This window comes from Megalops cyprinoides, chromosome 13 (genome assembly GCF_013368585.1).
Source record: "Megalops cyprinoides isolate fMegCyp1 chromosome 13, fMegCyp1.pri, whole genome shotgun sequence".
Taxonomy (NCBI): domain Eukaryota; kingdom Metazoa; phylum Chordata; class Actinopteri; order Elopiformes; family Megalopidae; genus Megalops; species Megalops cyprinoides.
Genome location: NC_050595.1, coordinates 13,297,235 through 13,324,974, shown reverse-complemented (window position 1 = coordinate 13,324,974; position 27,740 = coordinate 13,297,235). Strand labels below are relative to the sequence as shown.

Sequence of the window (27,740 nt, the reverse complement as noted above, 5' to 3'; positions counted from 1 at the left end):
CATACCATAACAGGTGTAGGTACTGAACCCTCTCTATACTCATACACCCAGGAGCAAACTTATCAGAGCAGCATGTCATTACAAAACTCACTTATGAGCGATAGCAACTCGAACATAAGCGGCACTTGTGTCAGCCAAGATGGAGTCAGACACAGAATAAGCTGAGGCTCAGATGAGATAAAAATAGCGGAATCCATCTGAGTGTCGTCAGGGGTGTGCAGGTGTCTGATAAAGGGATCCAAGTCTGTGCAGTCTACCACAAAAAAGAAGGAAATTAAATTTTTGAAATAAAATCAAGGACACTGTCATGTAAGTTTAGTGAATTGTGATGATGATGATCTAGTGAGACTAGCACGCACTGCGTTCTAAGTGGATTGCATTTTTGCATATCTTTCACATATCTCCTTTTTTCCCTCCTTTCTCAGTGTGGGCAACATAGGTTAGAGTTCCATGAAGTGTGCCCTCTAGTGGTGCTATCTCCATCCCAGTGGAACCGACTGCACGCTTCACATTGGTCTGATTTTACTATTTCAGTCTGATGTGAGGCTGATGTGCACAAAATAAAAAAGAATCAGTAAGCACACCCTGGATAATTTGGTCTGCTTAGTTTTCAAGATTTTAAATGATGTTCTTGTATACTGTAATATTTATGACAGCCCTTTTTTGTTCCTTCCACTGCCAATCCCCATCCCCAATCTTCCTAAACCAAACCTTTGTGAGTAACATCTCAGAGGGGATAGAGTTTAGTCCATGGAGGCTAATTATACACTATTAGAAAATATGGAATGAGAAAAAGACTATTTAGGGGAGGGGCAACCATAGAGCTCAATCCTACAAGGAAAGCACTCAGAACGTATTTAAGTGATGAATTGTACAACCTTGGACCTTGTAATAAGCTGTCTTTCACCTGAACAAACTGACCATTAACATGTGATATGTTTTCACTTTTTGCTTACTGAAAAAACTTGTCATAAACAGATGGTCAACAACATCGATACATACTTGATACTGCTGTAGACTCTCAGAGTTACTGTATAACACTGCTTTTTGTGTCACCTTACTTGTTGCGGTGTTCACAGAAATTTCCCTCCAAGAACTGTGGAGTGACCATTTTGACAGTTTGGCTGATGTGAGAATAAGCACATCCCTCCGCCCCTGTTTTTTTTTTTTTTTTTTTTTCTGAAAAGGCCAGTCAGGAAAGCTCACTGCAGCAGGAGGGGTTTTATTTATTTATTTTTTTTTTTTTTTGCACATTTGACTTCTGGGGAGAACCCAGTCCTTTTCTGCTGGTCTCCTGAGACCGAAAAAGGTGAAAGAGTAAACACCCTTACAGATTTCAACCTTGCAGTGAAGCAGGTAGATTGAGGTTGAGAGGATTTAAGAGCTTGTTGAGCCTCGAGGAAGGGTCCACCTTGGAGCACTCTGGTGACACAGCTACACGAACTGCATTGCAGGGACTTTTTTCAGCTGTGAATGAGGCAATTAAAACACTTGTTTCTGGATTTTATTGTGACTGTTAGGGACACGATTTTCTCAGATAGCCTTGACAGAGAATTGTGGATGTTTTTTTATAGCTCGTATAAAGAGGAAGATGGCAGCGTGATTTAAAGCTCAGAGAAGGTATGCAAAGGAAAATTCCAGCAGTAGGGTATGCTTACAGTTCAATAATAGAATTAATGCAGGCCACTATTGCAGCAATTGTTTTTATCATGGTATCACTACTATCAGTAATATTTTACACCACATATGATCCCATATCTCATTTATAATGCAGATAAATAATGTTCAATGTTTTATTCACTCAGCTGGGAGCCTGGGGAGTTTTATGCTTGTATTGATGTATTTTTTTCTTCTTTTGTGCAACTAATTGATTTTTTAAGTTCCAGTCTTTATTTTTTTATTTTTTTAAGGAACAGGTAGCATGCATTACACTGCACTGTACAACTCATCTTAGCATACTTTGAGACAAGAGACCCCCATCATTAAAAAGTTAAATTATACCTTCACCTTTTTCATTTCAAGTTAAGCAACCCAAACCTCACATGGAAAAATGTTCTGGAAATCTCATTTTCACACATGCATCCTCTTTTCCTTAAAGAGGCCTTTGCCCTGGTATGAATTATTTGCATCTTAAACTCACGGAGGCCTGTGCCCCTGAATGAATTATTTGCATCTTAAACTCACCACATTAGTTACACTGGATAACAAACAGAGGGCGGCACCATATTGCATATTGATAGTTTTTATTATTATTATTATTTATTTATTTATTGCTTTACCGATAATATCTGGCTGGCTGGTTTGCCTTCTTCTCAGCTGTGTTTCAACATCATATGTAGAGAACACTGTGAATCAGATGACAATGACAAAGCCACTTATCAACATTACAACATATCTGCAGATAACAGATTACAGCCCCTGGGAGATAATCAATCAAAATTTTGAACCAACAACAACTTTAATCACAAATGATAAGCCTGATTATTTCCTACCTGTCAAAACTGCCAAATAGAAGTCCACTAAAAGTATCAGTTATAATTACTTTAGATGAAACAAAGGTTTGTTTAGGCCTTATGAACACAATTACAGTTAAAAAAAAATGGGTGACAGGTTTGATGAGGGATATTTGGCATGATAAATAATACATAAACAATAAGTACTATAACAGCAAAACTTTTTAAGATATGAATGCTTTACCATACAAATAAGTAGTGGTATGAAAAAAAACTGAATGCCATCTTACTGGTACTGTCTATTCACCTTTAAAATGCATTAGTGAATGTATTTGAAGACAGTATTGTTTTAAAAGAGTGTTTTTCTTTTGTATTCCTTTTCAGTGAATTTGGGAAATAGAAATAAACCAAAAAAAAATTGCACCATATCAGTTCCAAACATACCATGGTATTTAGGATGAAGGTAAATCATCCCCATTGGCTAAAGGTTAGCGACTTTTATATCGGGGTGTTAAAACATAATTACATTGTCTCTATCATCGCCGTCTTTAAGATGATTAATTATTATCACCACCATTATGGAACTTAACAGTGGAATTTAATGATGCTGTCACCTTTACAGTCTGTTATCTTTCACAGAACAATTAGTCTGTGGTGATTTTCAATCCTCAAACTCAGATCTCTGCATCAAAGCGAAGTAGCAATTGAGCACCAAACTCTTTGTCATGTTGGGGACACTTTCGAGCTTACATAGACAAATATAATGTTAATTTATTATTAATAATCATTAATTAATTAAGAATTATTAATTATTAATAATCATTCTTAGATGTATCATTGACATCAAAGGAACACAACTCATGCTCTAAGACTATTCACATAGATTGTTTTCTGTGTCAGTTAATGTTTATCGATGATTTTAAGCGCCGTTATGCAGTCTTATGAATTGCCTTATAAGACATGCCATATGTTTACATAAGAGTCTCTATAAGCTAAGTTTATTACCATAATACCCAATAGAGCTGTTCAGAGCCACACATTTGGTGCATTCCTGTTTCAAATTGAACTATCCCCTAGGGCAATTTCTGTGAGGGTAATGCCCTCATAGCCCTCTATAGAGATTGCAATTAAGATAAGTTATGTAGCTTTGAACTTGCAGCACTGGGAGCTCGGCCACTAGCAACACAAAGACCATCCGTTTCACTCTTTTCAGTTTGATTGTTTGAACCCTACAAACCTTTCACACCATTTTGAAGATATTGCCAATCTACAGTCTGTTCAGAAGTACAAAGCAATTAATGTGATCTACTACAATACCAGCTTTGCATCCTTCTAGAAATATAAAGCCTCATCCCTAATTGCAAATATGAGTTTCATTCAAAAGAGGTAGTTTTATCAGTCATGTGGCATGATTCGCTTGACAAGCCATGCCCCTCAGAGGAAAGTGAAGCTGAGCCACGAGTTCACCATGTTCCACTTAAAAAGATAACATTCAGTTACATTTTAAGGATGATAAATGACCCGCTACCAGCACATACACACAACTTAAAGTCCCTCCATACCAGCTGCAGTTCTTTCAAAGAGCACTCTCACTGTACACCTTCCAAAGACTGGTGTTCAGTATATGTGTGTATGGTATGAGTTTCCCACAAAGGAGCAGCAAGGAGCACAGACAAGCAGACAAAAGACAAAGCTTCCCACAGGTTGGACAGCTAATGTAAAGGTATGGAAGTGCACGGCTGCCTTCTATCTGATCCTTCCAGGAATTGCTCTCCCTTTCTCATCTCATCATCATTATCACCCTGCTCTCTCCCTGGAAAAAAGCATACGGTCCCAAGTGGGAGCAGTCTTTGGCACTTGCTCAGGAAGGGAAAGAGACACATTCTATGAATGATTCAATTAATCACGTCAACAAAGAGAAACTCCCACCATCCCCCCCCCACCCCAAAAAAACCCCTCTGTCTTTCCCTCTCTTTCTCATCGCTGCCTTTGCCGGTTCCTTCCTCCTCTCTGCTGTATTATTCTGCGCACACACTCTCTCTAGCGATGCATAACGCGGACAGGCAGGCATCCCTGCCCACCAGCCTGCCGAGGCTCAACTCGCTCCCGCTCAGCTCCTCACTTCCATGGTGGGACTAAAGGTGCTCACGCTCTCCCTGGCAGAAAAGCCTATACGTTTCAATAATTTTAGACTATGAAACCTTTCACAAAAGAACACCTGCTACTGACAATAAAACAGGGAGCTTGCAAGCACGGCCAGGGATGGGAAGAAAAGAAAAGTTCAAGATTAACAACAAAGCCCCTTTATCTCTCTCTCCCCACCTTCCCCGCCATACGCTCCGTGAACCGGGGTGCTCAGAATCTGTCTTCTGCCTAACTGACCCTGCCGTAGCCAAAGACAAGTCTTTGTAACATTTAACACAGCAGTTTAGATTTGTGCCTCTCAGCTTTAGAAGAAGATTGAAGGTGAAAGAAAGGCTCCCCGCCTTTTTTTTGTACTCACCTTTTATTGAGGCTCAGAGCTGGAAAGAGGAACAGCAGGCAAACCGCACAGATGAATTTCATAGCTTTGTCTCGCTCTCCCTCGCCCGTTCTCGCTCGCTCCCCTCTCTTGCTTGCTTTCTCTCTCTATCTCCCTCTGTCTCTCTCTCTCTCCCTCGCTCACTCACTAGCGCACACACAGACGGAGAGCATGCAGACGCAACACAGTTGCTTTGTGAAAGGGAGGCTCTCTGCTTTTAAATAAAACGTGGGGGGACAGACAGACTGACTAATATGGAAAAAGGAAGGAAGAAAAAAAGGGTAAGCTCTAAGGGTGATCTAAGATCGAGATGTGATGTCACAACCAGTTTACCCCCTGCTGAAACCTAGAGTCATTATTATTTATCTTTTTTCAGGCGATGCATTCCTCCTGTGATATCCTTTGAATTCTCTCACAATTAGTACCTTGAATAACTGACAAAGGGGTTGACTATCTGTTCATCTGCAGTATAGGTTCATTGATTTCTGACAGCAATATTAAAAGCTTAATTCCACTATGGGTCAGGGAATTTATTTTTTTCTCTCTGAGAACAGAGACGGCACTTTTTGCATATCTTCATTCAAAGGACATGTGAATAAGTGATGACAAAGAACACATTTTTCTCTTTTTCCTCTCTTTTTTTCTCTCACTCTGTCCACAATACAAAAGCTTAAAGCCTCCATGCTTTTATGTTTAGTAACCCAGAAATTTACCAGAGGATTTTATTTATTCTAAATATTATCGCTAATCTACAATGATGTTTGAATGAGTCATGCACAGAAATTACATTTTAAAAATGTGCCACATAGATATTTTCTCAACTTTCACTGTGTGGGTGAGGAAGATGCCTTAGTGTGAAGAGAGAACTTTGATAGGAAAGATAGGAAATTGTACATTTATCCTGCCTCAATCTCTCCTCACACCAATGAGGTTGAGGTCGAATAATTTATGCATGATGAATGACTTCCATTACCAGTTTAATGGAGTCTGGGGTCTATTGTCCCATTGCAGCACCCGTAACTCATTTCCCCTCACATTCACCTGCCTTGATCACTCTGATTAGGAAGGTTTGCACAGACAGCAACAGCAACCACCTCTAATGAGTCCTTCAGACCACAGCGTGTTGTGGTCGTAGCCTGAAACATTATGAATGTCAGGAAGAGGAGGGCTTGCTGTGCAAGCTGCTCTAATCCCTCTTAATTATCCCAAATCAGTGGGGAACAATCATTTTATTGTAAGGGACAAGTATGTTTCTTTTCCAAAAGATCTTAGAATTCAATACAATTCAATTCCACTACAGAAAACAACTGAATTTGCTGGTTGGTTGTACCTGTGACAGATACATAGGTTCACCTTAAGGAACCAGTCATCTCAACATTTTACACCACAACTATTATATGTAATGACAAACCACACAGATGTAGGACTACAAAATGCTCCAAGTCTTTCCCACTTCTAACTGGTCTCTTGCTAGAGACAGCCACACCATGCACCATGGCCAGTTATTTACAGGTGGTCCCCGACTTACACTGGGGTTATGTCCCGATAAACCCATTGTAAAATGAAAATATCGTAAGTCAAATACATTTAATACATCTAACCTACCGAACATCATAGCTTAGTCTGGCCTACCTTAAACATGCTCAGAACACTTACATTAGTATTCAGTTGGGCAAAATCATCTAACACAAAGCCTATTTTATAATAAAGTGTTGAATATCTCATGTAATTTATCGAATACTGTACTGAAAATGAAAAACAGAAACACAATATCCAAAAACGCTGGCAACACAGTAGCTACACTGTAGAGTATCGGTTATTTACCCTCATGGTCACGTGGGATCTGCCCAGCATCGCGAGAGAGTATCATACCGCATATTGCTAGCCTGGGAAAAGATCAAAATTCAAAATTCAAAGTATGGTTTCTACTGAATGCATATCGCTTTCGTACCATTGTAAAGTCAAAAAATCGTAAGTCAAACTATTGTAAGTTGGGGACCACCTGTGTTAGAGTAAACAATGCTTTAGGCATATATTTATGAAACATATTTAGCATAACATCATAGAGGCCCATAACTAATGACTTCAACTTTCTTATTTTATAAGTCAATACTAGGTAGATGAACTCCACATCTGCTTTTATATATACAGTATATCACTAATTGAACATGTTCAATGAAATTATTGACTTTCCTTCAAATACAGTTTAGACTCACATTTGCTATAGAAAGATATAAACAGGCTGAAATACCAAGATGTGGTCAAGGGGACATGCTTTAAAATCATTACAAGCAGGGAGATGTTCTTTACTTCTCCATTTAAGACCTGTGCTCGACAGACAGTAAATAAGAGCAGATTTGCTTTTCTGCTCTTGTGCTCTTCTCATTTTGCATTTACAGTCTCCTCGTGTCATTCAGCACTCGTCCCTTCTGTCAGCAAAGTTTTCTGGGAAAAAAAAGTATCAACTTGAAGGGCTTGATGTGACAGACATCTGACGCTGCGTTTTTTTTGACGCCCACGCAAAACTCATAAGTCAAAGTGACCCCCCGCCCCCCTCCTTGGGTCCTTGTTTTAGTACAACAGTGCAATGTGTCATCCAGCCAGGGTAAGTAGGGTCACGGGTGAGACATGATGATTTGTCAGGCCTGCATTGGGTGGTGTTGCCGGCCGTCTGAAAATGGTGAGTTGCTGACTTGTGTGTCTTGCGAGTGGGAGGTTCTCTGGCTCAGAAGTTTGTAGAATGAGAGTTGTTTTCTGCAGATGGACTCAGAAATATACCCTAAGGGTATCCAAAATATTTTGTTGAGTGCTAAAGAAAAAACACTTCTTCCATCTATTGTGAACACACACAGACCAAAACATGCACACACGCAATGCTTGGCAAAAAACAGAAACTATAAAATCTCTCTTGACTATAGTTATTATTTCACATCAACTGTACTTCTGCATTGCGGTGGTGGTATACCTCCTCTCCATCCACTACCTTAAAGGCATTGGTAAGAACTGTGTAATTTGGGATTTAGTGGCAGAGCCATAGTTGCTGCTACCTAGTGTTTACAGCAGAAACTGCATTTTTTTCTTTTTAACATTGAGCAATGCACAGGGTTAAGACGTAATTCCTCATAAATGGCAACAATCTCTAACTGTATTGCATGAGGTGCGCATTTACTGATTCTCTTTGATTGTTCTGGAAACCTGATCAAATCAGGTATGGGGCTGTGTTTGGCCAAGGATGGACTTCCCTGTTCTGTGCCAAATCACCAAAAAGCAATGCCTTTTAGAGGGCACAACTGGTTTTGCTTTTTTGGAGGCAATCACTCAATGCTGTGCATGTCAGGAAAAAAAAAAGAAAAAAAAACTACTATCTTAATAGCACAAGACTGAAACAGGTCATACAAATGTAAATAGCCTCGGTTTTCTGCAAAACTGTGGAGTGGCTGGGCAGGGGCTAGGGTGTTATGATGAAGAAATAAGTGTTTTCATTTACATTCATTACTAAATTCAAAATATGACCTTAATACATATATAAACACACACATGCACACCCACATAGCACATGAGCTGCTTGAACATCAAGGGAGTGCTACTGGGCTAACAGCAACAGGGACAATCCTCTACCTGAATAATGATGAGAACATTCCAAATGGAAATAATATACTAATGCAATTAACTAATAACCTGTCAGCATATTATGTTGTGCTAATTGGCAGGCTTTATCAAGTGCTACCTCTGGTTGTCCACCCTAGACCCTCTGGGTAAATCCTCCAGTCTTACCTTCTGTCTTCTCCTAAAAAATGCCACAGCAACACCTTCACTTCAGGTAGCAGGTCTGTTCAACCTGCTAGCTTCTGTTCCATTTGCCACGTATCTTGATCTGTGGTTCCTTCTGCTGATATATTCTACTGCAAGTATCATCAGATGGTTGCGGACAATTCGGCTGTTAAATGTAATTAAGACCCTGGCAGTGATGTGTTTCAAATGAGAATCTGAGATACTGATGTCAAATTATAAAGTTGACCTACAAGAAACACTCATCCAGAGCAATTGCATGGATGTGAAGCTCCAGTTGTGCTCTCTCCAGGTGCATTGGTGGTCAGTGAAGGTGTTAAAATAGTTATTTTCACTAGTGGCTCTTAAATTCTTTAGTCATTGCCCACTTGCAGTTTTGAATATTTTTTGGAGGATGTCCCAAGTGTATGTGTTTTTTTCTTATCTAGGATCTGGGCCCATACAGCTCCTGGTCCCTATCATGAATGTAGAACTATCATACCATGTTGTACCAACCTGAGGGGTTCAATGAAGTCCACACCAGAATCTGTGTGCTCAGGAGAGCCCCCTTCAGGAGGATTAAAACAAAGTGGTACTTCCTACATAAATTTCAGAGTGCTACTCTTCTCCATGATGGCAGTTCCAGGTAACAAGGAGTAGCTTGATGACATGGAGAAAGTCAGTGATATCTTACAGATCTCAGGAACACCCTGACCATTACCTCAGTGAGCTCCCCCAACTCTGTTCACTGCATGGCTCAGGTATTTCACTTTCTGCTTAAGCAAGTGACACTTCAGCAGAAGATCGAGGCCATGTTTCCACAGCCATTGAAATGCCCGCCTCATGATGAATTCCAGAATCAAGTCAATAAATGATCACATCATCTGAGTAAATCAATAAAGAGCCATTCATCAGCTGCCAAGACACTGTTGAATGAGCGGAGAGAATGTGGCTGGTGCTTTGCAGAGCTTGAAGGCCAAGGTGAGGTGTAAAAACTATTTTCTCCTGGTCCTAGGGATCAACCTCCACTACTAATATCAGTTATTTGGGTGAAGGGTCACATACAACACTGCCTTTTCCAGAGTATCTTTACTGTGGGTCAGAGTGTAGGTGTCTTGTTCTGCAGCAGAATTCTTAGCTCAGGGTACACCCCTGGGGGAATAAGGCATTATGTTTTAAAGTTTGGGAGTGGGGACAATATCAGTAGAAATACAATGGAGCACTGCGTTGGTTCTCCTGAGATTCTCCTCATTGGTAGTGGACACTGTACTCCAGTAGTGCAGATGGATGTCCAACTTTTGTTGCTAGACAAGGCTAAGTTGTCCTCGGAGGGAACACAGAAAACTACAACACAGCGGCTGTGGGTGCACCAAACCAGGCCATATTATTTATGGAGCCGGGGGGGGGGGGTTGGGGGCTCATCAGGAAAACAGCCACCAGGAGGTACTGCTTACTCTCACAGCAGTAAGCACATGATATTACTTATCGAGGCTGGCCATTTGCATAGTTATTCCCTCTTTCTCCACAGTAAGGAAAAACAGCGTCAGGCCTGGCTGATGTCACAGATCCTTCCAGTAAGTCCTTCGGCAAATATCCCCATTGGCTTGCCTCCTAGATGCATATATGCCAGATCTCGGCCACTGTTTCACAGCTCCCTTCTACACATGAAAAGAAGACTTAAGCATATACACAATTCAAGCAAAAGCACATAACCCTTTCTGGGGTGTGACTGCTGTGGTCCCTACTTCAAGATAATATTGTATATGATCTGTTGCTTGTGCTGCATACATTTATGAATTACCCAGTCACTCCATGGAGGAACAAGGGCTAACCAGTATGTTTAATTATTCACGGCTGCAGCAAATCTCTTCCTCTCATGGTTTTCTGTTTCTTCACGCAATCGCTACTCTATGATTTAAGTACAGGAGAGCCAACTTCATTTCCCCATGTTCCCTGCTGTTCTCTGACAGTCTCTGGCATATAAGAGGAATACCATATAGTTTTCTAATTGCATTCAGAATAGAACTGTAGATAAATTACAACACATCAAATCTCTAGATGGATAATTAAAGGTAAACACACATGGTTCAGCAACCCCATGGGTACAGGAAAGGATTCTGCTTTCATTTTACTGCCCTTCACCGTGATGCTCACCATTATGTTTTGTGAGCACTCGGATTGTGTGCACCAGTTGATCCTTTTCATTCACTCAGCTCACCAGTGTGTATGGTGTGCAAATCTCTTCACCTGGTACATTACAAAAAGGAGTGCATCAGGGAGGTTACAGACAGCACATGGGTACAGTACATTTTCCCTAATTAAGCTGCTGGGTTCACTGCTTTTCCTCATTCTCATACTTTCCCCGCATGCCATTGACTGCTTTACTCTGCTTACCAAATACCTCCCAGACCCTAGCACACACATGTTAAAATTTCCTCTTACAATTGTTATTATATGTGTATATAATATTAGTTGTTTCTGTTAGTTTCAGACTTCTTGAAGACAGTCAGTAAGCACAATATTTGAAAATGAACCCAAGGGGAAGTTTTTAATGTGCCAGCTACACAGAGTCAATGAGCCTTACAAGAATGGTTTTGAAATGCTTGGTACGTCAAACCAAAAACATTGTTGCTGGCTTTTATTTTGTCAAAAAACCTTTCCTCGATTTGACCTTGTTAGAACAAACCATTAATAATATATTTACAGGAACTGAAGAAAAAAAAAAAAGCTTATTCTTGCACTTCAAACACGTGGCCTGTTTCTGTCAGCAAAAGCAGGTGGCATCATGGGCTCAAAGTATGCATCCTCAGCACCTGAATCCCTGGCTGCAATACTACAGATATCTACAATATGAGGGTGGTATGATCAAAGAGTGGGAAATGTATCGCTACTGCACTTTACCTGGATTACTAACCTGAAGGGTTCAGCAGCCTATACTTTGCTTGAAAGTTTTATCAGCAAGCAACAACATCCGTGAACTTATGGTTATACGTAGTGCCTGCCCTCACCGTTCAAGTTTGTGGGTTCAATATCCAGCTGAGACATCCCAAAAATCAACAAAAACATTTCTGCTTCAGCACTGAGGAAATTGAGTGGAGTAGTGGCATCCTTTGCAATGGTTTTACTCCTGCATCAAGCTTCTTCGTGTCATAGAAATCGGGATAAGTTCTCACAAAATATTCCATCATGCCCTTATGTGACTTCTGTTATCAGCACTCTGCCTGCTCTCCCCTTTTTATAACATATTGTTTATTGGTTTTGCATATTAAAGTCTGTTGTAGAACTGAATAGCAAACACAGCCAATTGGCCCATTTTGTTTTGTGACTGCTGCATGGCAGTGACAATTTACAACACAGGGTGAAATTACAGAGGCTATAACTGTGGCAGTTAATTATAGTGTTTTATTCCAAATGCAAAAAAGCAGTTTCTGTAAACCGTTCAGCATTTAATTGAATGAACAATTTTTTTATGAATGAATACCTTTATCTTTTTGATGTTTTTCTTCTTGTGCTTCAAAAATAATTGTACAGTATTTGCTACTGTCTTTGTACGTCCTGCGTGGGAGCTCATCGCAATTCACCTGACGCACAAGAAATACAGTGCGTGAATGTGCAACTGGAGGGAGATCTCATCTGAGCACAGCACTGTATTTTTTTTTAAAGACCATTAAATGGCTATTGGGGTGAGATGAGGGAACAGATGGTATGTGCTTTACAAAGTCCCGAGAACAGCCTCCTCGACTCTGATGCAGTCTGATGGACAAGGGGGAAGAGCGTCAATGATTTAATGAACTGTCCTCTTCCCCCTCTCAAGAGAGGCGCTTTAATTTAAGCCACGCACTGAGCTGTGTTTCCCTGACAGTCATAAGAAATGCAATCAGCAGTACAAATTGCCCTGGGTGCACTAAATGAATAAATAAAGTGGAGTCTTGTGAGTCTCAGGCCCTTCAGCCCTAGCCCAAATGCATGCAGCATTCATGAAGCTGTGAGAACATGCCTTTCAATCTGATTAAGAAGCATGTTATTCTTAGCGCTTATGTTTGCAATGACTCCCTATGTGAACCCGTTCGTGGGCTTGTAGGCTATATCCAAAAACACAAACCTTGATATTGTAAATTAATTTATCACACAGGAAATTAAAATTCCTCAATCTAAGAGCCAAGCATCAAGCATTCTTCTACTCAGAGAAAATGCTTTAACATATTTTATAATCTTGTTGCTCAATATGCAGATATATTTGACATCCTCTTTGGGACTTCCATGTTCTAAATGGCCTTTGTAAGTAATCACTGCAAGGTTATATTTAGGTATTATATTAAAAGTGCATAAATCCACAGTTTTGCTTAGGGACGTAATGTCATATCTCATGATTGTCAATCTCTGACATTAATAAGGATTTGATTAATTTCTTAGCTAATAATACCACAGATATACAAATATACTTTGTGGTTTAGATATTTTAAGAGGAGTATGCAAGGTTTTCCTTCTTGTTTGAGTGATGACGAACAGAACAAATTTTCTAGTTGCATCCTTCTCTTAATATCTGTCACAGGACATGTCTGGAAATTACACTGTTTGTACATGTAAGAAATGTACCATAAATGTCCATTTTGGCCTAATCCGTCTTGACTTTGCTCTTGGAACTAGTGGAGCATGAAAACTTTCTTTCAATTGTTGACAGCATGATCGATTCAATGTCAATCAAGCGGGCAAGCTAACCTTCCTGTAATACTCTTGCCCAGGTGTGGAATGTGCTTTGAGCTTCCATGGTTACCGCAGGAAGGCCAGGTCCATGCTGAGGGATGATGGGAATGATGGAATACTTCTCTTTGACATATCACATTTGTTCATTTTTTACAATAGTTTCTACGGTTATGGTTAAGGTCAGTAAGGCTAATTGAGCCAAGCCCAATAACACTTTCTAAAAGCACTGAAGATTCCTTGAGTGTTGTAGCATTAAAATAAATGCAGCTCATTCCCAAAGTGTGAGCCTTGACTGTACATCTGATACGTATACATAACTTTTTCCACGCATGACACTTTATTTGGTACAAAAAAAAACACTGAAATTGATATCGGACATTGAACTTAGTAATAAATTGTCCCCAATTTTCAATCTGTTGTGTCAGTTGTCTGTTACAGTGATGATTATTATTTTGTAGGAACAGGCCATGATCACTTTTACACTTCTATCTGTACATGTAGCTCTACAAGCATTTTTTTCAGTGATGTGCAGCTGTTATGTTGGCATGTTCATGTTAAATTCAGCTAAGACTTGGCCAATGTGAGAAATAGCCACAAAAAAACAATAATTGTGAACTGCCATTGAGTTATAGAGAAACTTTAGTACTGTATCAGTGATCTATCTGAGAAGATTTCTTCAGTGTGGAGCCCAGGTGTAACTTACACAAAAGCAGTCAGAGAAACGAGGTCAGGAAGGTAGCCTGGGATCCACAACACAATCCATACTTAGCTCAGCATTTTCACAGTGAATCTCTCCACCTTCCCACATGGGCAAAAGCTTGCACTAGACATGTATATACAGAACAGCAGGTGAAGTGCATCTTTGGCACAAATATGTACCATCTCCCTGACTTTGAATGGTAAGAAAATAAACCAAAACCAACATCATAAATATTTCACGTATTTACACTTTCAGTATTGATTTCTTCGAGGTATGTGTAAGGTTTGTTTAGAGAGTGTGATAGCTCTGCATCCACAGTCAGTGGCAAGATCCATTTATTCTTTGAAAAGCTGAACACCAAATCACAGTTTCCCAACAAACAGTGTTTTCCTTAAAAGATGGCCTGTATTTCTGTGATTTTGTAACATAGCATAGATTATTTATGTTTGCCACTTTATTTTCTCTTTCTAATTGCATTGTGATTTATGTATCACATCTGGCCTAATAATTCAGATCCATTCATCTTTGTGAAAGCCACAAAGCCAGCTGTTTGATTATTTTGAGCAATATGCCAACAGAAACATCTCTGAATGTATGTTAAAAGGAAAACAAGAATGTATGTATAGAATTAAATGTTAGAATATATATCTATGTATTGATATATGAAATTGTCTTTGTTTTATATTTGACTCTATATTTGACTGAATAGCTGTTTACTTAAATCTTTTGACATGGTAGGTAGCCATGTTAGAAGAGGTATAAACGTCTTTCAATCTCTGAAAAGAGGATTCCAAATTCTATTTTTAGTAGATATTCTGAACTGAAATTTTAATTACTAACATGTAAATTACATCAAAGTCAGTGTTGAAAATGTTATTTACTTCCTTTGTTTTAGGGGGTGGGACAGCTTTAATTATACAGGAAGCATGCCGTGCATTTGGCAGACAGGAGGAAAACCAAGTTAGAACCCAGAAGCACTAAAAGAAATGTAAAAAAAGAACCTTCAAACCATAATTATCTGTGTTAGGTTGACAGGAACTTTTTTTTTCTCACAACATAAAAATGCTTCTAGCAGTACTGTTAAGGCCTGTAGGAGTAGTAACATCAGCATCCCCAGGTATGTGTATACACAGTATTAAGTGGCTTGAAGCACATTGCATACCTGCCTGCCTCAAAGTGTATTATACAAATGTATTTATCCTTTACAAATTTGAGCAGAGTGGATAGAACAGTCTAGATTAAATATAGAGGAAAACATCATACAATAAACAACATAAACTAAACAATACATATAATAAGTATGTAAAATACAGTAAGTAACATAAAATCAACACTAAACAGGCTTATGGTGTCATGCTGATGCCTCTTATGGTAGCCACACTTAACACAAGACACATGAATTTATAGGGGGTAACACTGCAGATAAGTATTCTGTTATGAAGTCAAGAAGAGCTTAATGGGGGAAAAGGACAGTGGAGGGGCATGTGAAAATAGTCATCTATCTGCCTGATATGTCATTGACTTGGTGTATGTTTGGTATGTCCAACTTTATCTGGGTTTCTCGCGAAAGCAACAACATTCTATTATCCCAAGATTCAATTACATATACAGGTACTTCTGAAATTATGTTTTTGCTGGGTGCCCAATTAAGAAACTGATACAAGAGTCAGCAAATTTCATACATATTCTCTTTTCACTTTCTGGCACCAAAAGCACTACTATGGACATTACATTTCTTGTTATTTCTACTTGACCATTAAAATATAGAACAGTAACAGGATTAGAAATGAATGTTTCCTGCTCTCTTGTTCTGTACCAATCAGTGAGTAGTCCCACCTGAAGAAGTGAAAAACATATGCAAAACATATCACAGTTCAACAAACATTATTACTCTCAGGGTACTTTACTCAAAAGTTCAACCCTTCACAAACAAGATGAACAAGATGTTTCCTTCCCTGGTTGAAAACAGATAATCTAAACAGCAGAGTGCAATTAAAGTCATTAATTAAAGAAATGTTGGACCTCTGATTAGCAAGGACGAGCTTTGCTCTATTGAGCCTTGGTATGATGGAGGGTACGTGAGGTTACAAATTTTGGAAGGAGATTAATTTTGTATTACACATTCTAATTTGCGATGCTATTTGTGCGGGAAAAATAAAGCAATTAATCTAGTCACCGGCTGAGCTCAGTTGCAACCAGATCAATTACTACTTTGTAAACACACTAATTTAAAAACAATTGATAAGTGCCTTTCTATTTTAATTTGACACTCCTGAGTCCGAATTATTTGAGCACTTCACAGTACAAGCTGTATTTCTCATGGTTATTAAGATGCTATGTATAGCATCAGAATGGATTTGCTTGAACTCGCAGCGATCATTCCTTGCAATCAAAAGTTCATATAAGGGATAAACTGTTCCAATATCAAGTGGAAGGAGAGTGGGGTAGGTGAGATAGAGAAAGAGTTTTAGAAAGGTCATTGGATTCAAACAGAAAGGGAGAGTAGAGACCAAGTAGGCAGGTCTAATTTCCCCCACATAAACCCTGTGTTCAAGCGGTGTCCAGACAAAAATGCCAGATGCTCAACCCAGAATGTCTTGTTTCAACAGCATCAGTTGAGAGGGAAAGTTTAATTACATCCCTAAGGACTGCCGGTGGCACCTCATCAACACCAGAGAAGTGCAGGGGAAGAGCTTGGGTGATACTGATCTTGTTTTCTGTTTATGTAAATAGAGCTTTAACCTACATGCAGTTCTTGTGTTTTTCCAGGAAGGACAGTGATTTTGTTGTTGGCTGTGATGTGTAACTGCTACCTCCCTTTGTCTGGATGCCGCTCTTTTTGTCCCTTGAAATGAACCTTGTTTTCACTCTTCTCTGCATTACTTAAAATAACTGGTGTTTCGTGGGGTTGTGGGATCTGAAAGAATTCCTCCCTGGTAATCAAAACATTCAGTGACAGACTGTCAGTGTCACCTGAACAGAGAGATGTCATTTATTATTTATTTATAAGACTTGCCATGTCTGTTTGTTCTTCCGAACCTTATCAACCACTTGTACATCCTCAGCTTTCAAAGATATTTTTTTTTTTTTTTTTTTGCTGTTATCTAAACTCCTCTCTCAAGTCACACCTGTTTCAATTACAGCAGTGGCATGAAACATCACTGTCAAGCTAGATATTATTGTTCAGGCTTATAATCAAGTCTCAGTGTTTAATGCCCCTTACGTATAATCAAATTAATCTAATGTATATGGAAAGAGCCATGGTAGGAAAACTGTAAGATGGTATACTGCAAAATTTCATAACTACAATATTTCTGTAGCAACACTAACAGCATTTCACAAAGCTCAATTAATAAATCAGGCAGTTAGTTTCTGTGAATATTACAGAAAATACTGCCCCTTCCAGTTTTGTAACACAAGCAAAAATCAAGCCAGACTCATTACCATGACAACACATGCAGGATCAATAAACATGCGCCAAAGCAAGCAAACTCAGAGCTTGATTTTGTGTAGAAATGTATGTTTTTCTCACCAATCAAAATATTTTCATTGACTTCATCTACTAACAGTCAATTACCCAAACATGAACAAATCAACTTGGTCATTTGCGTTTTTGCAAAACTCCATATATGATAGGATGGCTCATAGATATTTGAATGTGGATGTAATCTGTTTTTGTTGTGGATGTTTTTCTGCACCGTCTCTCACTACCCAAAGTTGGTGGAAATGTGTGCTAATTTTGATTAAATATCACAACTTCCACAAGGAATGAAGAGGGACATTCTGGATATGGCCATCAGAAACTATATTGTGACATTCTGCAGACACACTACGTTCATGCAAAGATAATACCTGAGAAAAATTGTGTTGCAAATACCACTTACACAGAACAATTGGAGAGTGGTAGAGAGTGCAGTGTAGTTTCTCCTTTGATATTTACATTATCCTGTGGGAGGGTGGACTGAGTACTGAAAATGCCATTCAACAGTAGCTCTCAAAGTACTGTAGCTACAACCATTCCAAAGCTTGCTTATTGTTAGTTAGCGAGCAAGATATCTAGCTAGCAAAACATTACACAGATGGCATGAATCCCACATTATAGATGTACCTAGTTTATATATATATATATATATATATATATATATATATATATATATATATATATATATATATATATATTACATAATATATATATTTATATATTTATTATATAAATATTATATAATGAAATGATATGCTTTATGAGATGCTGTACTTCTCATATGTGATATGTGCTTCTGCTTTTTCTTTCCAATGCAATACTCCTGATTGCAATGAATGCAATCAGGAGTATCATGTCACCAATCCAAGTGCACACATGAGTGTGAGTATAAGCTTTTCTGTGTGCACCTAATGGAGATGAATTTTGGTGTTTATTGCTGGCTATTTCATTCCAAAACTCCATAGAGACAATGTTCTTGCTCCACACTTTGTACCTTTAACTGTAGACATAAAAGTGCATGTTTTGCCAGCCTTTGCCAGACTTTTCTTGAAGACAACATTTGTTTGATGGAGTGGACAAAATATTCACTCCACATGAACCCATCAGAATAGCTCTGCAATGCAGGCTGCAGTTTGACTTCCTAGAGATAGATAAGCATGCGTCTAAGGTTTGTGCCAAGCACTGCCAGCAGTAGATGGAGGGCACATAAGATATTGAGCTTCTTCTTTGAAAAAGAAAAGAAAAAAAACACTGCCCCCCCTCCCCCAGACACACACACACACTCCCTCCTCTTATTTTACCCCCTTTGATTTAACAACAGCTTTGAAAATTAACGTTTCAAGTACTGTATCATTACAGTCATATCTTTCTGCCTAAGAAATAAATCATACTGCTTTTTGTTCAAGAAAAAAAAAAAAGAAACTTCAACTGCCAGAATCATTTGTTGCATTTTTAATGCCTGTAGTATAAATCACTGTATAAACACACTATGCACAACATTCTGTACCATCTGTAAAAAAATAAATGAATAAAATAAATAAATTGAAAAAAAAAATAAATAATTAATATGGGTGAAACTTATATGTATTTACCTCTCCAGAAATGTCATCTCCATTGCTATATTCAAACCTTACCACTGTCAGTACCACTATTAATCTCCTCTGCAATTAGACCAAAAGGACATTGTTACAATAGGTGATATATATAACGACCCTCAGCAATTTTCCCAACTTTTAGACACACGCATACCATGAATGAGGCAATGTGAAAAAAATTTATACCTACAAAACATGTCATGGTTTATTCACACAACAACCTGGGTAACACATGAAATTAAACTGCTTATAAAAAGAGAAGATGTGGCTAAAGGTCAACTTAATAGTCTCTAAACTCAGTGAATATGGATCAAAAATAGATTGACAGGTACATGGAAACTAACTACGAAAAAGCATGGTAAGGTTTTAAAACAATGATTGCACAATCATCAAAGAACAGTATGGCTGTAGTAACTGTGGAACATGCCAAGCAACTGAACTCACTCTTTGCCAGTTTGATATTAACAGAACTAATACATCCCCCCAAAAGAAATTTATTGAAGGTACCCCACTTACAGGTACAACAAAGCATGTTACACAAGTGTTCGATAGTATCGATATATGCAGATCACCTAGACCAGACCTGTTTGAAGATGTCACACTCTGAAAGGGCTATAAATAATTAAGTCCAGTTTAAGTCTAGACACATACATACAAACACATTCCCAAAATCATGGAAAACTAATTATTTAATTTCCACGAAAGAATAAAAAAATTGAATTGATCAATGTTTGACCTATTCATTTCAGAGATATAAGCACATTATGTTGTAGAAGTAGATAATGTAATAAGTAACAATTATAAGTCAATTGTAAAAGCAATGATGAGTTTAAGATCAAAATCTTTTCAAACACAGCATGCATTTCTTTCCATTTTAATAGTGTAGACACTCACACATGAACAGATTCTGCTTTAATCCAGGCTGGCTTTGGTAGGCTTCATGTTTTTTTTTGTTCCCCATTCCATATTTATAGTCTGTTTTTCATGCTTGTGTTAATATGTTTGAGTTCTTCAAATCTTTCTGTTAAGATATCATTTTCTAAAAAAAAAAAACTAAACAATTCTGATCTTTCCATCTTTATTTCTTGTTCTTTTTCCTTTTATCCCTTGATTTATGGTGACCAAAATGTATATATTCATAACTATTCCAACTTAAATATTTGATGGGTATGTAAGTTATAGACTGTCAGCCACCCCATGGCCACTCCTCCTTACAGTAAATGTATACCTAACCCACTAAAAAGACAAGGACTACAGAAGTACAATGACAAGGGTATCATTATTACATTTCCAATGAAGAAAGGTTGTCACACAGATAGATGGGCTGATCCTTGATTCCTTACTGCACTCTATTCCTTCCTTCCTTACTAACTCTCAAGCTGCACTGAATCTCTCTCCAACAGAAGATATCCCTCTACAGGTAAGTGTGATTATGTAGTACACAGCACACATCCACTATCCACTCCAAGTGCTATCCCACCAACAGGGTAAAGAAACACATGCAAGTCTTAGCTGGCCTACACGGCACACCACTAAATTTTCCACTTTTTGCTTCCCCTGAGGCTACTGCCCCAGCAACAGAGATTTCCTTCTTCGCTATTCTCGCCTGGAGCAGAATGACGCAAGAGCACTCCTTGCCATCCCACACACAGACCGCATAAGGATGGTGTTCTGGGCCAGTGTCACACAGCCAGGTCAGACATGCCATCGAAAATAAACAAACTTAGGAGTCCACAATCCTCTAGCCCCTCAAGTCTCAGGGTAGCTGAGATTCCATATCATGAGATCCCTGCCTCCGGGTCACACAGACTCTTCTGTCTAAAAGTGAGTCTTTCTCTTTTTCAGTTCCCCGGCATCTCTGTATCTCTTATCCACACACACACACACACACACATACACACACACGCACACACCACAACACATCACAACTCACCTAACCTAAATCAATGCTTCCCTTTATAAATGGGGACTCATCCCCTGGCACTGACACCTCATCTTGCTGCCTGGTGTCCTCCAGCAACTCTCCCTGCACTCCCTCATCAGCTGGGCTGCTCAAGTCAACTTAGTGAAAAAACCCTATCCAATCATTGTCAGTGCTACATTTATTTATGTAGTTTTTAAAACAGTTTCAGTGAGTAAATATGCACCTCATAACAACTAGTTACAGTACCACACAGGTTACTGTGCAGCTATAACCTATGAGAGTAATTTCAACACGATGCTTATACATTGAAAAGAAAATCACTAAACTAACAATAAACAACATCCTAACACCAAAACCTTTAACAGGACTACTTCGATTCTTATTCTCAACACTAATCTCAGCAGCTGCATCCTGCTGGTGGATGTCTGCAAAACAGAGTGGAGGAATATGGAGTTCATTATGATGATTGGTGGTTATAGTATGGGGACACACCTCTGTACCCTGCAGTTTCAGATTTGTAGTGGCTGACTATATATATATATGCCTGGCAATGTAATGCTTTATACACATCAGTATGATTAAAAAAACACTAAGAAATGCTGTCCCAGTTAAAAATCAACTGAGGAAACATTGCTATGCTGAATAATTTACCATAGTAATACTCAGTTCCTCTTGGCATAAAAACTGCAGCAATCAGATTCGGGTAGAAAGCTAATGGTCAGTTGGTAACAATCTTCTTGCTTAGTTTGTTAGCTAGTTGGCCAAAGTGATTTGACGGATATTGTTTCTGTACATAGGAAGAGGTATACAGCTGAACATGTTAAGTGGAACAATCATTTAATTTTTTTATATTTTTATATTTCACAATTTGACAGTCTGTTAAATTTTACTTTACAGCAGAAAGCAAAATTTGAAATTATAGTAAACCACATTTAAGAAGTGTTTAATATGTTTCAGAATGTATTTGACAATCACAGTGCTGCACTACATTTATAAGCTTGACTGCTTCTCCTGAACTCTTTCCACCTCAGCTCCCACTGAAGGTTCCAAAATGGCAGCTGATGGGCAGCAACACCCACAACATGAAACCCAGAGTGCTGTTCTATGGAAATAAACCACTTCAGGGTGGCAGCCCCTTGGCTTCACCACGGGGCCGCATCACACCACCTTGTCGTGGTTTATTTCCATAGAACTGCACTGCCAGTTGTGGTTTATTCCTGACATATATACATATATAGTACATGAAAAGTATCACATCCTATAATTAGCATACTGTGCTTAATAGGCTGTTGAAGACCATTTGTTTTATGAATTGTCTTAATTAAAAGATTTAAAATACCAGTTAGACAGTAACTATTTTCCGTGCAATATTTCTGTGCATCACAGACCACTTAAAAATAAAGAGGTTGACATTGGTTTGTTTTGAGGGTGTTTGAATTTTCTACACCAGTGCATTCTGAAAAATATGCTAATCTCAGAAAGCAATTTTCCAATTCCCAAGTTCAACTGAATTTTCCCAATTTAAATCACACAGTTTTAGTAGTGTGGTTTACAGCACTGCTCAAAAGATGTTTGACTGTGGATTCAAAATACTTTGACTTAGACTCAACAAAATGAGAGCCATTTTTTGGTGTTCAGAAACCAGAGTTATTGCAGGAGGCCTTTAGCAGACAAATGCAGACCTTGTTCAGCACCTAGGTCACAGTGTTTATTTTTATGTGAAACTAGGGAGGGTGAAAAAGAGGTGTGATGTCATTAAAATTGCACTGGAAAGTCATTGCAGTGTTCTTCAATACCCAGGAAATTTGGTTTTATTTGATATTGCTAAACTGTACTGGGAATTATATTGCATTTATCTTTGGGCATTTTGAAATGTTACACAGTTCAGTATATTCAATATGTACTGTCACCTGTCAATTTGCCAATTTTAAATCTGCAAGCCAAATACAATGATGCCACTAATACATGAATTTTCTTACTGTAACATGCTATGTAGATTGCAAGTGATGATGCCTAATTATATTTGATAAAAAGAGAAAAAGTATAATTTACACAAAGACTAAATACTTGATGCACAGTGTGAAACATACAAAAAAACACACTTTCTTTTATCAGTCATACTCACTTTATGTGAGAATCGGTTAGGAAATAATTATTTTGAACGTATGAATTGGTCCTCAGCCATAGTCTAAGGTAATAAGGTAAAAAATATTTCTTTTGCTTAACAGTGCTTATATGTCAGAACTCAACCTTTACCAGAAATATACTAAACAATCACAATTGGAATAATTTAAAAAGGTTTATTTAGCGGTACACTAAGACAAAGACAAAATTCAGAGTCTGGGCCACAGACCTGGTCCACTACTTTAACAGACACTAAATTACATAAAGACATTAAAATTACCCAAACCAATTGTTTACCTCAGGTTGGATGGAGCACATGCAAAAACTGAGCCAAGCTGTGCAGACAAAAACTGAGCGTACTGGATGACTGAGCGTCTGAGACTGAGCAACGAGGCCCGTTCTAGGCCTGACTTAAGAAGAAGCTCTCTCCACCTCCCTGATCCATGCATAATTAATTTTATGGTGGGGGAGTGCCTGGAAATTTCTTCAGGACTTAATTTTGTGCTTTAGATCCAAACATCTGGAAATACCAGATATATTTCCGAGATTATCATTTTTACATGCAGCTTTTCATGAGTTTTGCAATGACACCAAACATTAATAGGCATGGGTTGAGAGCAGAGAGTTGGCTGAGAGGAACTGGTAAAATGGTGGTTTTGCTGCTATATTGAGAAATACACGTTATCACATGACATTGGGTTTTCCAACATTATTTCCATGACAGGAGGGTACAATTAACTGTGGGGTATAAATGGGTAAGTGATCCAAACTTGTAGATACACACACACACACACACACACTGATTGTGCTCAGGAAGGGGAGAAGGGGGGAGAGAAGACAACCCCCTGCAGTTGTGGTCTATCTGGATATTACTTTTTTTTTCAAGAAGTAACTTTAAGATTGGCTGAAAAAACAAAGTTATTCAATACTATATTAGAAGTATTTGGCACCTGAACCTCTTTCAGATTAAACCAAATATGACTGTGGCCACCATTTAGCCAAGGATTCTACATCTGTGGGGCAGATTAATGCTTACCAATACACAAAGCAGGTGTACCATGCCCGACTTCCGCTTTTATCTGGCAATATCAAATGTGAATCCAAACAGTCAATCATTAGTTTGAGGTTGTAAGTATCTGACCAGATTTTAGGTAACTTCTTGCAATCTTAAAGCAATGGCTGTTTATTTTAAGTAGGTATGTGACCTGTGGTCACTGATTTAGGGGTATTTATGGTGGTAGACCATTTGCCCTCTTGCCTGCGGTGTGTGTGTATTTGTTGGCTTGGCACAATTCTTTCAGAAAATGGATTGAGAGTATAAAAAAATAGGCCCATGTCTTTTGCTGAGTATCTCAGATTTGTTTGTGGTAGGAGAAAATAGATTAATTTTGTACTCACTGTGGGTGCCTCAAAATATGTTAAAAATCATTAATTGTCATTTTTGCTTCATACAAAGCAAACAGATTTTGTTTCCAAACTTCCCAAAGGAGACTTTTATGGGGATCTGAACTGTATCCAAGGTAGACCTTCTACATTTGTTTTGCACTGTGTTACATAATTAAGAGATGTTGTGCCCTACCTGAGCCAGCCAAGTGTGTGTGTGTGTGTGTGTGTGTGTGTGTGTGTGTGTGTGTGTGAGAGGGCTTCTCCCATTTCAGTCCATTACTTCAGCCTGATGTATTTGTTTGGCTTCTCAGAATTGCAGCTTTAAATCAAACAGCTTCTATAGATTGTCCCCCATGAGTTATGCTCCAGAGGGGTTTGCTGAATGCCAAGAAAAAAAAAAAAACTAAGGGCAGACTTACTGGAAAAAAGTGCTGGTTGCTTCAGTAACGGTGAACAATTTAACATAATGAATTTAAAGAGTGGACGGACGGACAGGTGAGGGGGTGCATTAATTTGAGGCCATTAATGACTTACATTAATGGCTTACATAATAATGTGTTCCACAATTTCATAAATTGCACTAATTTTCATCACCCAATAAAGACACAAAGGTTACCGTTTTCAATGAATACACATTAATATGATTAGCCTGTGCCATTGTCCATGAGATGTTAGCTATATGACCCCAAGCTGCTTCAGCAGGACTCACCACCAGTCCCACCACACATCCAGTTTTGGTGAAGCATACTTTATCCTAATTCATAAAACAGGCAAACAAACATTTCCCCTCCCTAAAAGTGTCTTCATCAGGTAAGTGTCAAACTCATTGTACACCGCTGAAGTTTAAAGTTTAACTTTACAACCCCAGTTGCTCCTAACCCTTTCAGCTCCTGATAGCTGAAAGAAGCTGACTTGAAAATGTCCATTCTATTTATTCCTTTGAACGTGTATCGAAATATACATTGAAACAACAACAAAAAAGATCATTCTTGCTATTAATGTCCCCTTACAAATTTATGGTGCTGCCACTACACAACAAGTCAACAAATGCCATATAGCATTGATGATTGAGAGGCATTATAAGAGGAACTTATAAGAGAACATTATTAGAAATGTTAATGATTTATTCATGCTTAAATTAAGGGACCTTAATATAAATTGGTTTTATTATCATAATATTTCAGAACCTAAGGATAGAAAATATTGACATGCCAATCATGTGTTGTAGGAAGCAATTTCTCTGTAGAAGACTGCTTGCTAATTGTTATACACCCTCGCTAACATTATTGCTTTATTAAATTCCTTTGCAATTCCACTTTGTTTTCCAGTGGAGTTTAAGCTAATCGTAAACACTGTTAATAATTAATTATAACACCCTAAGGCATGATGACTTGCAAGACCAAGAGGAAAAAGAGGACGTAAAGCCAGCTGTACATGTTTAACTTGCAGTGTATCAGCCTAGAGTAAGTGTGTGTGTGAGACACAGACAGAGGAGGTGTGGGTAGACAGAACTGAAGACCACGACGTGGTTGTTGTGTGGATTTTCAACAAATCATAATATATGTTTGTGCGCTTTCCATTTTGATGGCAACATGTAAATAAAGGCCCACACATCTTGTCATACGGCTGAGTGAAATCACTAAAAATAAATGAGTAACTTGTTTCCAGTCAGGCACTCGCAGGAACAGAGCCTAAAGAACTAAAAGGGACCCGTTTCTTCAAGGCAAGGGAATTTCATTATAATAATCATTACAATGACCTAGATTCCTTGAGAAGTTTTATAGCCCCATACTGGTATTAGGAAAAATATTGGGGCACTATCCATTACAAATATTCATATTGTCCTAGGAAATACATACATACACACATACATACATACATACATACATTTCAGCTTAGATAAAACAGAAAACCCTCAGAGCCAGTGTTGTACCATTTTGTGATTTGTTTAAATCAGGACTGTATCAAGCTTTCACTTTTGTGGCAAGGGCAAATTTAAAGTGATGGTTGTGACACAAACATATGTGGGTACATATGTGGTAAACAATCGTGAGTTGGTTGTAAGAGAAAATGTATGTTTTATAGTGTGAGCAATGTAGTGTCCAGAGCATTGGTGAACCACTGGTCAAAATAAGGATGACCTTGAAAAGATTCCAATTTCTAAGACAATTTTTAGATAAAAAAAGTCCATCCTTTGTTGTCTGGTCTAACAATGAAATTCATATCCAAAACATTCAAAGTGTGTGGGCGTTGACTTTCCAGATGTAAGCCGGAGGCAAAAGATGGACAATTCAGACAAAGTCGTTGCCATTGCCACTCCTCTCGTTGCCATTCCAATAATGCCATGATTCATGGCCATATTCTGCAGGACGCAGTGGACCAATGTCATTTTGCACACCCTCTGTGCTGTGTATATGCCTACTGTGTTGAAACGCATCCACCAGCTGATAGAGCACTCCACATCTGCATGAGTGTGGTTTTATTCAACCTTCCATGGTGTATGTGGGCTGACCAGCAGTGACACCATACAGGTTCTTAGAACGTAACTGTTCAAAAGAGAATAGCATTGATGAAAGTGACTTGACTGAAATGTTTGCTAATTTGCATTTCCCCCCTGCACTTGGTTACTCTACCTGTGATTTTAGTCATCCCAGATAATAATGGTGTGATTTTAATTTTATATCTTTATGTTTGTTTCCCTAAACCAATGCAGTCAAGGTGCTAAGTTCAGTGTTTGCTTATAGGCACAAAATCAAATAATTTTCAGCATATAACCACTGTCATCCACAGTATAGATATATTTGCAGTTATAATATAGGAAATAAGATGATTACAGTGTAAGCCTAATTATTAAATTAGTTACTTAGCATATACATTTTTGTTTATAACAAATTGAATCACATTTTTATGTTTTTCACATGACAGTCATTTCGCTCATATATAAATTTGATGCTCAGAAAAAAACCTACCTTGAAATTTATGCGCTTGCGTATATGATACAACTGGTCTACAGAACTCGTGAAAGTCATTCATACTTAGGAACAATTCCAGCCACAAACAAATTGATGAATTCCAAAATGATTG

The 27,740-nt window shown here is 38.3% G+C and overlaps 1 protein-coding gene across 2 annotated transcripts in view; it reads right to left on the bottom strand.

Moving 5' to 3' along the window:
- Positions 1–5,196, bottom strand: part of luzp2 (leucine zipper protein 2) — a 126,987-nt gene extending 121,791 nt beyond the window's left edge. For both annotated transcript variants that reach the window (XM_036543697.1, XM_036543698.1), the window contains exon 1: positions 4,957–5,196. In XM_036543697.1, coding sequence (XP_036399590.1) covers positions 4,957–5,018 — 62 coding nt within the window. In that variant the 5' untranslated portion in view covers positions 5,019–5,196. The remainder of the gene's footprint in view (positions 1–4,956) is intronic.
- Between the last annotated feature and the right edge of the window lie 22,544 nt (positions 5,197–27,740).